The 14613-nt window shown below is 40.9% G+C and overlaps 1 protein-coding gene across 4 annotated transcripts; it reads left to right on the plus strand.

Moving 5' to 3' along the window:
* The first annotated feature begins 407 nt into the window (after positions 1 to 407).
* Positions 408 to 8809, plus strand: si:ch211-178n15.1 (uncharacterized). Of its 4 annotated transcripts, none has more exons than XR_009651339.1 (4): positions 408 to 2224; positions 3708 to 4482; positions 7938 to 8071; positions 8190 to 8809. XR_009651339.1 is itself a non-coding variant. In XM_060906311.1 (3 exons), the coding sequence occupies exons 1-2, from the start codon at positions 1208 to 1210 to the stop codon at positions 4338 to 4340; spliced, it is 1650 nt and encodes a 549-aa protein (XP_060762294.1). In that variant the 5' UTR covers positions 408 to 1207; the 3' UTR covers positions 4341 to 4342; positions 8190 to 8809. The 4 variants fall into 4 exon arrangements, 1 of the variants encoding a protein (XP_060762294.1); XR_009651340.1 differs by having other exon boundaries at positions 3708 to 4342; XR_009651338.1 differs by lacking the exon at positions 7938 to 8071.
* Positions 8810 to 14613: the final 5804 nt, after the last annotated feature.

Genomic DNA, 14613 nt, shown 5'->3' on the forward strand with positions numbered 1-14613 from the left:
GTTAGCAATGTGTCCTCTTTACAGTTTTTTTTTTTCCTTGAGAAGTTGCAGTGTATTCTGTAAGAATTTCAATCTGGATTAACAATTCTCTATATGAGCATGTTGTGGTCTGGGATTACCGTCTCTCAAATGCCTGGAATCAGATAATCACAGGGGAAAATACACAAAAGAATCACAAAAGATTTCCAGCTGCATATGCTTTGAAGTCTGTCAAACATGTATAGAGAGGGGCTTCACAGAAGGGAAGAGTTATTTCGAAAATCCCCCCTTGTACAAGAATTGTGCTTCCTTCCCACCCTCCCTATCTCTCCGTCTCCCGCTCATGTTAGATCCTGCCTGCTTTGGCGGTGCTCAAAACCCCACCTCCTCGCTCTCTCTCTCTCTCTTTCTCCCCTCCCCATCTTGGGCCGTGTGGAATCCTGGCTGTGTTTAATTGGCGAGTGGCAGGCGGGCTTGAGAGACAGAGCAGGAGTGTGGGAGATCTAAGGAAGCAATTGGGACTCACATGGAGAGGCAACTGCTCTCACTGGCTTTACGAGCTGTGACTCTGACTTTCTGAAACAGAGAGAAAGAAAGAGGAAAAAGGAGGAAGAAACTCAACAGAGAGGCGGAGAACAAGTGAGCTTAAGTTTGGGAGGGGGTGAACTGACTCAGAATTTTTTTTTTTTATACAGTCAACAGAGAAAGGTTAAGGATATGGAAAGAATGGAAGGGAGAGATAGAGAGAGGAAATGACAGAAGGAGCTACAAAGTGCAAACAGAATGACGGATAGGTACAGGAAAGGCTGCAATGGAGTGAGAGATTAGGGGGGGAGGTGGGAGAGAAAGAGGCCCACCACTGGAGAGAGGGCAACAGCACTGACTGCATACGGGAAATGACAGAAGTCAAGGAGAGAGAGGTAGAGCGGGAAAGTGAAAGAGAGAAAAGAGGGGAACTAAGGGGAAGTTAGAAAGGGAAGAAGGGGGGAGGTGAGTCTTGAAAGAGAGAGAAAGAGAAAAGTGGTGGAGGAGAAGTTGAAAGAAGCAGCATGTGAGAAAAGGGAACAGAATGGGGAAAAGGAGAGAAAGACGGTAGAGAAGTGAAATAAAAAGACCTACGCAGATGAGAAAAACAGCCTTAGTGAATGGCCTGGGTGGGGAAAAAGAGAGGAGGTAACTGGTTGTTTTGTAAGTCATCAGCCTGGGCGGCTTTTAGTCTCCTACTGCTATGCAATCAGAGAAGGCGGCAAAAGGACAACGTGCCCTCCATCCAGCCCAGGACTACTGCCACCTCTGCCTACACCAGGGACCAGTGTTAATACATCACAGGCAAGAGCTCAGTGATGGGCAATACCCACCTCTGGAGCCAAGTCTAAGGTCACACGTGTGCAGGGAGGACTTGCCTCTACCCTTTCCTCTTGATCTGGAAACACTTGAGGACAGGACAGGGAACCATAACCATCATGACCTGCAGAGGCGGCAGATCTACTTGGGGCCAAACCACTACACTGTGTCTGAAAAGTGCAGTCCACCATGCTACTTGTGGAGGGAGGTGAGGGCATCTAGATGGGACCCCTGGCTTCCTCCATCAACATGTGTGCAGGAGAGATCGGCACTGGGACATCATGGGCAGGAGGTTGCTGATGGGCGAGTGGCAGGCAGGCTTGGGAGACATAATGACTGTGGTTCTGGGAGGGACTGGTACCATCATGAGCTGCCACACCTCCTCAATGGTAGCCCCATGCTGGCAAAGGTCAGGAGCCAGCGGTACTACAAGGAAGCACGGAATGTGTCAGAGGAGCATCACTCGGACTGTGTGAGTGTGAACTATCACCAGAATACACATCTACCAGAGCTAGAATGGGACAATAGACATAAATTTGGATACAATGGGCACTGTGAAAGGAGGCATGTTACTTTTGAGGGTCACGATGATGGACACATGGAGAATAATGGACCAGCCAGTCCTATTCAGAACCATTGTAATGGAGCTAAGGCATTCTTTTCAACTGAGGTTCCCCAGACCAAGTTTATAGTCTCCAGGAAATCAGGACCTAAGCTGCCAGTGAGTGGAGTCCATGGTGGAGAGACTGAACTGGGTCAAGCAGACAGGTCAGAGGTAGGGGGGAGCCGGAGTAACCACAGGAAGAGCCAGGGAACAGTGCGTGAGCAGATCAAACAAGTGGTGACAGAGTTAGAGGATGTGCTCAGCGGTCTCAAACAGGTTCAAATGGAGATGAAAGAGGTAAGAGGAGCAATGATGAGTTAAATGGACCTTTTTGTTTTAATAGTACACTATTGTTGTTAGTAGTACATAAAATATTTTGTGCAAGGTTTAGTTCAGAAACCACTCAAGAGGTTTCTAAGTTGCTACTACAAGTGTGCAGTAATGAATGGCTATTATTTGCACTGCCTTCAGCAGCCAGATTTTCCTTTTTATAGTCTTTGATGCATGAAAAAGTGGGACAGTGGTAGCCCAGGGGTTAAAGTTTTGGGCTAGTGGTCTGAAAATTGAAAGTTCAAATCTGGGGACCACCAAAGAGCCATTGTTTGGCATTGAGCAAAACCCCTGATACTCAATTACTCAGCTCTCTGTTTGCACTGTATCTTGTCCCAATTATAACTTGCTTCATACAACTGAATAAATGGAAATGTACTATACAGTCCATATTGCTCTTATTGTTCGTATTAATCTTGACATTGTTTCAGATCTTTGTAAGAAGGAGCCTTGTTAGGTAAAACCCTAGCCATCATTAGAACAATATCCAGTGCCAGCTTGTGTTGATGACCTTTAAGTGTATTTTTTGTAAGACATCTTGGTAAGGAATTCAGTGTTACAACTACAGAAAGATAAGGTACCGTGGAATTCTTTAGAACATGAGCTTAAGCCAAAATAAGCAGGAACTAAAGCATATACATGTAGATGAGATCAAAGCCTCTCCTTGTTACATGGTATGGGGCATCAGTGCTGGAAATCTTTAGGTAGTCTTAATGGACATCTTAATGTATCTTTATCTGGGTAGGGTATTGGAGATCTGGGCCGGAGAATAAAAGGAAATCACAGCCGCTGTAGAGGGCTATTTTAACTTCAGAAGATTTGAGTATTACTCTTTTAAGAGGGTCTCAGTCTGAACATTAGAAAAAGAAGCACCATAAAAATCAATAACTAAAGATACCTATGTGCTATGTAGATCTGCATTAGTAGTAATGGACTACATGAGATGAAATGGTAAATTATTTATAACTGGGTGGTACGTTGAAATAGACGTCCTTTAGTTGCGGTCTAAATGTCAGTTAAGTGGCTGGGGGTAATTTTAGGGAATCAGATTAAAAAGAACTACCTGATGAGTTGCTGAGACCTGGTGGGTTGAAACGGTAGGGTGCAACCTTTTTTTTAATGATGTCTAGTTAAGAAATTGTTGGGTAAAGCTAGTATTTAGAATCCTTTCAAGTACGTTGTAAATGGCCTTGATTTACGAGCGCATTAGACATAAAATTTTAATTTAACAAGCAGCGATCCCACAAGCGGTAGGTCCACTAGGAAGAATTTAGCCAACATTCTCAAGATACTCCATAGCTGAATATAATGAGCGAGTTGGCTAACACTTTTGCCTGATAATTCCACTTCTATGTTTCAAAGCCACTCCACAAATCTGGGCTGCACATTGAATAATCCTTTAAGCATATTTTGGATCATCCATTTTCAACAACTGTGTTTGTCTGTGTAGGTGGTCCAACAGATTGATGTTCTGACTTCCAACATTGACCTGGGAGAGGAGGAGCAAGGCCCATTGAATGGTCTGCCACAGGAATCCATGCACCAAGCCAACCGTACTGGAGTTGTGGCACTTGTCCATAATGCAAACAGAGATGCACAATCACCACAAAGACACAGCACATGTGCTAGTGTCAAATCACAGACCACTCGTTCCCTGTCAGACCATAGCTTGGCTGGTGCAATTTTCTGTCTCCCTGACAGCCATTCTACCACAAAGATCCACACAAACCCATCCTCTCGTGTTCATGGTTGGGTGACTGTTGAGTCTGTAGACAGCAGCCGGATGAATCATACGTCTGCTCCGGAGATCCAGAGGACAAAGAGCACTGCCAATGGAGACTGCCTGCGAACCAGACCTCCTAGAGTCAAAGTCAAAGAGCTCCAGCATCCAAGAAACAGAACAGATCATAAAAAGAATCCCGACCCTCCTTATCCTCTAACACAGATCAGCTTGGCTAAAACTCAGAGACCCCCACCATACCCACAAAATGGACTGGTCAAAGTACCCTCAAAGGATTCACATGTCTTGAAGGCACCTCCTTACCCTGGAAAACAGAAACAGATAAGCTCCACCATGGTGTAAAGGTGGGGTGACAAGGGAAGTTCCACTGGCTCAGAGCTGTGATTGCACTCATGAGGACAACACATACCCACACACACAGACACACAAAGAACGTAAATAGGATGTTTTTTCCCTCAGCATCCACATGGTTAGGTAACACAGGGTGAGTGGACAATGGGCACTCTCGATTTTCATTAAGAATAAGTACAGTGTTTGCATTTGTGTGTGTTGCCATAGTTCTTGACTGCTTCAGGGGCAAATGTGCGTACACCATAATCTACGACATTTATTTGTAAAGCAAATTGATTTGAAAAACGTACTTGGCCAATATTGAAAGAGGAACAAAAAACCATCAACATCACCAAGACTCCTACTCCTTTAGTCATTCATTCTGGGAAGCAGAAGGGGGTTGTTGAAGGTGAATCATTTCTACAGAAACTGAAACTGCCATTTGAGAAAACACACATTTGCCTGCTAAAATGGTTCTAATGTGAGTCATGAACGATTTGTTCCATCTGTTTGCCCGTAGACTGTGCTTTGGGTTCTTAGGTTTCTGTTTGTGTTGTTGTTTTCCTGCATGCTGAAGTCAGTGGTGGTGAGTGCTGTTTATTTCAGACCTAATCAACTCAGGCGAGTGTGAAGATTGGCTCATTGAGGGCCCTGGAGCATGCAGCTTTTCCATATTATTCATCAATCCTGCATGCAATCAAGCGTGTTTCAGAAACATTAAAAAATAATGGATTATTTACGGTATTTATGAGTCGAGAACAAGAGTGCACAAAGGAGCATGAAGCGATACTAATGTTCTGCTTTAGTTTAAGTGTTTGTTGACAAGTCACATGACTTATGATGGATGAGCTTGTATGATGAACATATGGAAATGTATGTTTTTAGATTAGAGGATCACGTAATGATCTACTGGTGCAATCACTTGGAAAGTATTTGGTGTGTTTCAGCTTAGCAGTGGCAGGAAATGGCGATTTTTAAAAGCTAAACATTTATCTTGCATTACTCTGGTTTTAGTCTTCAAACTTTTGAAACAATCCTGTGTGTACAGGAAGAGCCTGATTTTTTCCTCTGCCATGTTTTGAAAACAGTGGTTGAGGTTTGGCAGATCACATACTGCTTGCCATCCTCTTGTGGATGGAATGTGCTACGACGAGCTATTTTTCTTTCTCCAGCCATGTTTGAGTCAGTCTGGTTTTGATTAGACGCCACCTGGCTCAGTGATGGACTGAACGAAGCGGCTTTGTATAGTATTTGCATTGCAAAATGGCAGCTGCCTACAGCTGGGAAGACGCATGACGTACCTCAACACCCAAAGCAGGAAGCATCGAGAAGTAAACATGAGCTAAACAAATGCTCTGTCTACACATCCATCCCAGCAGATGTTTTAATAAAACTTGCTTGGAGTGGACAATCAGTGTCCAGTGACCTTCGACCAGATAAAGAAACTGGTTTTGAATCTTTAGGCCTCACCAGTGACTCCCTTTGCAGCAGTGGCTGCTATGAACATTTCATTATTTCCTGGTGGTATTCATTAAAATGCAATCTAACTTCCCACAGTCTGACAGGAGACCAGTATGGTGTGTGTGTGTGTGTGTGTGTGTGTGTTATACTGTGTAGCCCACACAGACTATAAAGTCAACATGGTTATGAGTGTCTGAGCATATGGTGCTCTGCTAGCCTGACCTGATTCTGGTTTATTGAGTTAACATTCCAAACGTCCCAGGATCTGGTATGTTAAATACTCTGCGAATTGTCACTTGTGTCAAACCAGAGACAAAAAAAATCCTTCCGCTGTACCATTATTTAGCTTCGTCATTGCCCTCTGAATCAGTCAATAAAGAGATTAGGACATCTAATTTCCATGTCAAGTAAAACCAGCACGACTAATCAAAGTCCAGTCCAGTGCAGGGCAATAAAACCGTATCAACCTTCGTCTACTTTTTATATGAGCGCTGTAAAAAAAAAAAAAAAGTACCTGAAAGCTTAAGAGACAATAAAACGAGAGGGCATTTTATTTCAGAGTGCTGTGTGAATAATAAACGCTGTCTTTCAGAAAGCCTTGGCTTGATAACACTGCACTTATTTTCACTCTGGACTCACTGAGATGTACAGACACTTAGGATGATTCAACAGATGACAGGATGCTTTTGGTTATTTTCAGGAAGTTGAACGTCACCAGAATGACAGACCTAATTAGTCTGAGCTTACAGTGCAAGCTTGCCCGATGTATGGATTTGAAAAGCATAGAGACTGGTTGCATTTTGTGATAAGCTTCCTCTGTCTGTCTGTCTGTCTGTCTGTCTGTCTGTCTGTCTCTTTTAAATTAAGCTATAAAAGGCCGCAAAACAACCTTACATAAGCGTCATTACTCAGAGAGCACACTGTACTATTGTAGGAACACTCTTTTCTGTTCGATTTCTATTCCGAGCGAACCACTGATTCAGTCTTTTAAATCAATTGTTATACATTCTGCAGGTGTCCAAGTAGTTTTAAGAGTTACATCTGACAGCATGGCGAGTTGCCATAGTTACAAGGTTAGTGTAAGGTCCCATTTTTATACCTGTAAGACTGACCAGCATCACAGTCCTACATAACCTACATATAATGTATGAAAAATGTGTGTGTGTGTATATATATATATATATATATATATATATATATATATATATATATATATATATATATATATATATATGATTGTTATGTAAAGTGAAAGGTTGTTAGGACAACCTAGTAGATTTACTTTCATCATGAGTACATGTTTTTCCACTCTCATCCTTGATCAATGGCATTTTATAATCAGCATAATGTGTTCCAAATGTATGCTCTGGCACCTCTGGTGCTGCATTTAAACCGTGGCAAGAGCAACACTCTGAAAAGCTCTCGCCTAATCAGCTTGCTGTCCTCCAGCACTGAACACATTAATCACACTCTTAAATCATGGCATAAAACAAGAGCAGGCTTGGTATGGTGCCATCCTAATTTTTTTTGGCTCGAATGTGAGCTATTGCTCAAATCCAGAGAATAAAACCTACAAATGGATGAGGCAGGAAATGTAGCACTTTGGGTTGTTCATGGAGTTTTACAGATGCATAGAAAAGTCTTTGTGCTTTGGACAAATTTAAAAAGACGATTGTGTTAGGCTTGGAGATGTTCTTCAGCAGCATTCTGCCTGATGGGAGGTCTGTTCTGACAGCTTCAGCCATCAAAATTTCTAGGGAAGAATTACAGTAGTGGTTTCCCATTGCCTTCTACTGGATTATTATAGAAATTCTCTGCTTCTCACACACACACACACACACTTTAGAGTAGCTAGTTAACCTAACTACATGTCTTTGGAGGAAACCCACACAAACACAGGGCGAGCAAACTCCACACAGAAAAACCCCTGTTGGTCACTGGGCTTGAACCCAGATCCTTCTTCCTGTGAGGCAACAGTGCGAACCACTACACCACCATCTCACCCTTGGCTATATTAACAGTAGTCAAATACAATGTGTTATGCTGTTAATAGTGGAAGAAATCAAAGTGAGTTCAAAATCAGTTCAGAAGTTTGCATTTCCTGCTTTAAATTGAATAATTTGCATGCCACAAACTTTGCCTTTCCAGGTCTCGCCACATTTCTGATGAAGGCTCAAGAAAGACAGAGTCATGGCAAAACAATTTTGTTCAGAAACTGGGTTCGGGTCATCAGGGGGTGTACATTTTTGCACTTAAAAACAGTCTGAACCATCTGTGCCTAGGTATTGATTTAAGCATAGATAAATCTGTGAACTCCTTTGAAGATTTTGTGCATTAAAAAGCTTTTTAAGTGCTGAACACTGACTTTTTTTCTTTCTTTCTTTCTTTTTTAAATTATAGGGATGCCAAAAAGAAGAGGTACATCTAACAGCAGTGGAAGGGCATCTTACCAGAACTTTCCCATGGAAAGCACTAGAAATTCATTCTCTCTCTCTCTCTCTCTCTCTCTCTCTCTCTCTCACCAACCCAGACTGCACTTCATCCATCAGAACAAGCTGCCCTTTTAATTAATTTTTTTTTTTGCCATACTTGTGAACCACCCTCTGAGCTTTTGCCCCTTAAAGGTGGCACTACAGAGGAATAAGCTGTTCCTATAATGCAAGATCTTCCCAAAGCTTGCATGGGATTCGAAGCCTGTGAGTGGACTGTTCAGACAACCAAAGAGAATTGAAAGTGTATTACTGTATTATTCTTTATTATTGGTTAAATGTTTAAGAGAAAAAAGCAAGAGTATCAGAGGATTATATTCAACCTGTGTTTTCTGCATCAGTTTGTAAACCATACACATTATACTGCAATTAGTTCATGAGTTATTTAAAGCCAAATATAAGGCATTTAGTTTTGTATTTAAGCTGTATCATTGATATATGCTGTCCAGAAGAGGGCGCTACAGGCCAGAAAAGTGTCCCTGAACTTTGATGACGTTCACATGAAATAAAAAAGGAGACTTTTGGAACATATTCTGAAAAAGTGATGTCATCATTTCAAATAAACCTGCAAGAAAGATTCATACAGTACCTTATTTGTATCTACCTTAATATTCTTTTTAAATAACCTGCTGTTTCCTGCAAAATGAAAACTCATGATGTAATACCAGAAGAAGTATGGCTTCGATAGAATATTTGCACAGTAGAGTAGTGTCTCCAGCCTTGACAGGCTCTGTGTCTGTATTTATTTAAGTCTTGGATGAGATATTTATCACTCTTCCCTATGAAGACCTTCTTCTCCATTGTGCATGTCTTCCACACCGATAGCACCAAGGGCTATATCTCAATTCTTACAACGAAGGCCATGTCTCAATTCTTAGATGAAGGGCTGTGTCTCAGTTCTTACACCGAAGGCCGTATCTCAATTCTTACACTGAGGGCTGTGTCTCAACTCTTAGACCAAGGGCTGTGTTTCAATTCTTACACCGAAGGCCGTATCTCAATTCTTACACTGAGGGCTGTGTCTCAATTCTTAGACCAAGGGCTGTGTCTCAATTCTTACACCGAGGGCTGTGTCTCAATTCTTACACTGAGGGCTGTGTCTCAGCTCTTAGACTGAGAGCTGTGTTTCAACTCTTAGACTGAGAGCTGTGTCTCAATTCTTACACCGAGGGCTGTGTCTCAATTCTTAGACCGAGGGCTGTGTCTCAATTCTTAGACCACGGGCTGTGTCTCAATTCTTAGACCAAGGGCCGTGTCTCAATTCTTAGACCAAGAGCTGTGTCTAAATTTTTAGACCGAGGGCCGTGTCTCAATTCTTAGACCGAGAGATGTGTCTCAATTCTTAGACCAAGGGCCGTGTCTCAATTCTTAGACCAAGAGCTGTGTCTAAATTTTTAGACCGAGGGCTGTGTTTCAATTATTAGACTGAGAGCTGTGTCTCAATTCTTACACTCAAGGCTGTGTTTCAATTATTAGACTGAGAGCTGTGTCTCAATTCTTACACTCAAGGCTGTGTTTCAACTCTTAGCTCAAGGGCTGTGTCTCAGTTCTTAGACCAAGGGTTGTGTTTCAATTCTAAGACCGAGAGCTGTGTCTCAATTCTTACACCGAGGGCTGTGTTTCAGTTTTTAGACCAAGGGCCATGTCTCAATTCTTATACTGAGGGCTGTGTCTCAATTCTTAAACCAAGGGCTGTGTCTCAATTCTTACACCGAGGGCTGCGTCTCAACTCTTAGACCAAGGGCTGTGTTTCAATTCTTACACCGAAGGCCGTATCTCAATTCTTATACTGAGGGCTGTGTCTCAATTCTTAAACCAAGGGCTGTGTCTCAATTCTTACACCGAGGGCTGCGTCTCAAATCTTAGACCGAGGGCTGTCTCAATTCATAGACCAAGGGTTATGTCTCAACTCTCAGACCGAGGGCTGTGTCTCAATTCTTAGACCGAGGTCTGTTTTCAATTCTTAGACCATGGTCTGTCTCAATTTTTAAACCAAGGGCTGTGTCTCAATTCTTAAACCGAGGGCTGTGTCTCAATTCTTAGATCAAGGGCCGTGTCTCAATTCTTAGACGAAGGGCCGTGTCTCAATTCTTAGACCAAGAGCTGTGTCTAAATTTTTAGACCGAGGGCTGTGTTTCAATTATTAGACTGAGAGCTGTGTCTCAATTCTTACACTCAAGGCTGTGTTTCAATTATTAGACTGAGAGCTGTGTCTCAATTCTTACACTCAAGGCTGTGTTTCAATTATTAGACTGAGAGCTGTGTCTCAATTCTTACACTCAAGGCTGTGTTTCAACTCTTAGCTCAAGGGCTGTGTCTCAGTTCTTAGACCAAGGGTTGTGTTTCAATTCTAAGACCGAGAGCTGTGTCTCAATTCTTACACCGAGGGCTGTGTTTCAGTTTTTAGACCAAGGGCCATGTCTCAATTCTTATACTGAGGGCTGTGTCTCAATTCTTAAACCAAGGGCTGTGTCTCAATTCTTACACCGAGGGCTGCGTCTCAAATCTTAGACCGAGGGCTGTCTCAATTCATAGACCAAGGGTTATGTCTCAACTCTCAGACCGAGGGCTGTGTCTCAATTCTTAGACCGAGGTCTGTTTTCAATTCTTAGACCATGGTCTGTCTCAATTCTTAAACCAAGGGCTGTGTCTCAATTCTTAAACCGAGGGCTGTGTCTCAATTCTTAGACCAAGGGCTGTGTCTCAATTCTTAGACCACCTGCCCACCTGTGTACCTGCGGCTCAAAAGTTAAGGCTCTGGGTTACTTATGTGAAGGTTAGGGGTTCTTGCCCCAGCACTATGAAGCTGTCACTGTTTGGCCCTTGAGCAAGGCCCTGGGCCTTGCTCAAAATGTTATAAGTCATAGTTACTCTCATATACACCCTAATTTGTATCTGTAAGTGATGCACATTAGCAGCCTTGCTCTCGTCCCTGATTTCATATCCACAACACATTTTTTTTTCTTAATCTCACTGTTCAGAAGACATTGAGTATTACTATTATTTTTTATCCCAGTACTGCTGGCTTTAAATCAAATCAAGGGTTTAATAATGAGATAATACACTCTTACAGGAAGCCATGGTCTAATGGTTAGAGACACAGCTTTGAGACCAAAAGTCACTGGTTTGATTCGCTGGAATGGCTGAAGTGCCCTTGAGCAAGGCACCTACTCCCCAGGCTGTTCTGGGTACGTTGTACGTCACTCTGGATAACAGCGTCTGCTAAATACCTGTAATTAAGTTAAGTGATAATAGGAGCTAACTTGTTTCAAGGTTACTCAACAACATGAACTGTAACTATAAATGGATAAAAATACAGTACAATGTAATTGATTAATAAAACAATGATAATTGTTCGCAAGTTGCTACAGGAAAAGATGAATAAAAGACTTGCTGTTATTGGATTATTTTCCCATAACAGCACACTCTGCTGTCTTTTATTCTTTATATAGAGTAGTTTAATGTGTATGAGAGTTGTGGGCATTATTTGACCTCCTTTTGGCAGGATGGGCTTGTGTTTTTCCTAATTTGAATGTTTAGTTACTAATATGTGACCACTGAAGTACAGTGCTGTAAATATTTAGTCATGATGGGTTTTTTTTGTTTGTTTTGACCAGCATGTGGTGCCACAGACGCTTGGCGCTAAATTCCACAGCAATGCCAATATACTAGAACAACAAACCAAGTCCATTATTTTCACGACTTGTGTTTACTCTATAACCAATGTCTACTCCACCAACTGCTGTCTTCCGTTACATCTAATCTATCATTACTGCTGAACTCAGACAAAGCTCAAAATGTCAAATAGGGAAAACCGTAAATACCACGGGTCCCTCTGTTACGGCTCCACCCGCTGTCCTGCAGAAGAGTGATGGTGTATGGGATTGACAGGACCTCTGGACTTGAGACTACCTGTTACGTGAGCTCATTAGTCTAAGTCTGGGACATGGATCCTTATTTGGGTAATGCAGTTGTACATTCTTATTAATACAGTCCACATACTCCCATTGGGAAAAATAATGGTGCCATTATTTAAAGGTTTAGGGTGTGTTTTTGTTTCATTTGACTTCAACCAATTTTCAGAAACATGAGTAGGAGGTTTATAGTAGATGAGCTGGCTGTGTATTTTATATTTTTCTTCTGAAGAAAACTCTGAAAGGATATTCATTTTGAGAAATGGTGTGTGTTGTTGATTTAGTTATTGTACACATACTCCAAGAGTTAAATCATGTTTCACAAAAATGCAACAATTCTACATCAGTGGCTTTCTAAAGACTGGCATGTGATAAATCTTTTAATATTCAACCAAAATTAAAAAAAAAAAATTCTATCCACATTCACTGGATATGAGCAATCATGCACTTTGATTGACTACTCTACTAACAGGCTATCAGCTCATATACCATGAGTAAAGAAAAACAAAATGGCAGAGCGCATGAAGTCAGATATATTGCTTTGTTATCAAGTATTTAAAAGAAACATATATATATATATATATATATATATATATATATATATATATATATATATTCCCCCACCAACCAGTTTAGCACGGCAAGGAGTGTTAGGAATGGTGCAAAATGTTAAAGGAGAACTGAAGGCAAATTTTTTATTATCAAAATTCTATTTATCTCATTTTATTAAATATAGGAATGCATTTTTGATAGCTATTTTGTCACTGTTATAGCAAGTTATGAGTGTCTGAAATATGCTCTGTAATATATCAGTCCATATGTCAAAGCAATGGCTGTAAACGAGATTTGTTGAGACCTGTGCGAGACATCGTAGGACGGGAGTAAAACATACAGCGGAAATCAAAGTGACCAACATCTGCCAACGTTGTCAAAAGACTCATTTGAATGCTGATGTAATCAAGCCGGAAGTTTTGTTTGTTTTGATAGCAATCAGGAAAGTTTGAAAAAAGTCGGCAGCAATCGTCATTTAAACTCATTTTTGTGCAATATTTCATTTGGAAAACAGTTTTCAAAATGGTGGCACTGACACCTGGCTGACACTTCACGTTTCGAAGTCTCGCACAAGTCTCGTGAAGATCGCGTGGATAAGTGACGCCTGCCGTGGACCAAACGAACTAAATTCAACATGGCTAAAAACCGAAAAGGCCGATAAGTATAATATTTAATTGCAATTAGTTACCAATACGAGTCACGATATAAGGTTACTAAAACCAAAAATGTAATGGAATAACGTTAATTAAGAAATAAAGCAAGTTGAAAAATGACTTCAGTTCTCCTTTAAGTTGGTTTGCCAACCACCAAAAAAACCCTAAAGAAGAAGAAAATGGCAGCGTGTGTTGCTGAACCAACTGAGGATGAAATAAAAACTCTATTTGAAAACAAAACCCCCCAAAATACACAAAAAACAACAAAATATGGAATAAAAGTATTTGATGGTAAGAACATATCTTTTTTATTTTTCAAGAATTATTATTGTTATAGCATTTTTCACAAATTGCTACTGTCATTTTGCCGATTTGTTTACATTCTAAACGGAAATGATTTTGTCGGATGTTTTGTATAAAGTTTTTAATTTATCAAATTTGCAAAAAATAAAAATGCTCTGTTTCTCAAAATCCAGCGAATGTGGACATAATAAAACTGTTATTCTACTCAATCTCGTCAGACATGGCTTATGGCCAACTCAGTGCTACGCGTCTTATCGGCTATCAGCTCATGTACGACTTGATTTCATGGAATAACTGTTAAATATCTCCTCTAATATCCCAGTTTTAAAATGTATTTAATAAAAATAACATTTCATGTCCATTTTATTTCTGAAAACAAGAACATGTTTAAAAAAAGCAAGGTATTTTACACTCAAAAAAACCCAAAGAAAATGTGTTGTTCCTGTTTGAGGAATAAAAAATGAGGAGTTACCCACATAAGTAAACACAGTCATGAAGTCAATACTTCTCCAGACCCCTTGTGTTTATTTCTACAACTCAGAACTAAGCAGGAAATGATTTATTACAGTATACATGGCTGTAAATGAGCAGTGGAGCTGTAGAATTGGAAAGCAATGGCTCACACAAAACATCAGTGTACTCAGTGGCCTCGGTGATACCTCAGGCATTAGGTAAGCGTGAGATTTAGACAGGCTTTGAACCTGTATCTATCCTCCCCACATTATAACCCTCTTTTTAGAAGTTTTGTGTGACAGATGGATAGCTGCGTTTATGAATTCTCGGTCTACTTTCCCTCTCTCCTTTTCACAATGGTATGTCTATCCTTGTGGAATGTCAGACTGCTGTTTGCACCAAAAACAACACCCTAAAACTAATGTTCATTCAAACAACCGACCTTCTGACTTTGCCGTAT

The sequence above is a fragment of the Neoarius graeffei genome, chromosome 23 (genome assembly GCF_027579695.1).
Source record: "Neoarius graeffei isolate fNeoGra1 chromosome 23, fNeoGra1.pri, whole genome shotgun sequence".
Classification (NCBI taxonomy): domain Eukaryota; kingdom Metazoa; phylum Chordata; class Actinopteri; order Siluriformes; family Ariidae; genus Neoarius; species Neoarius graeffei.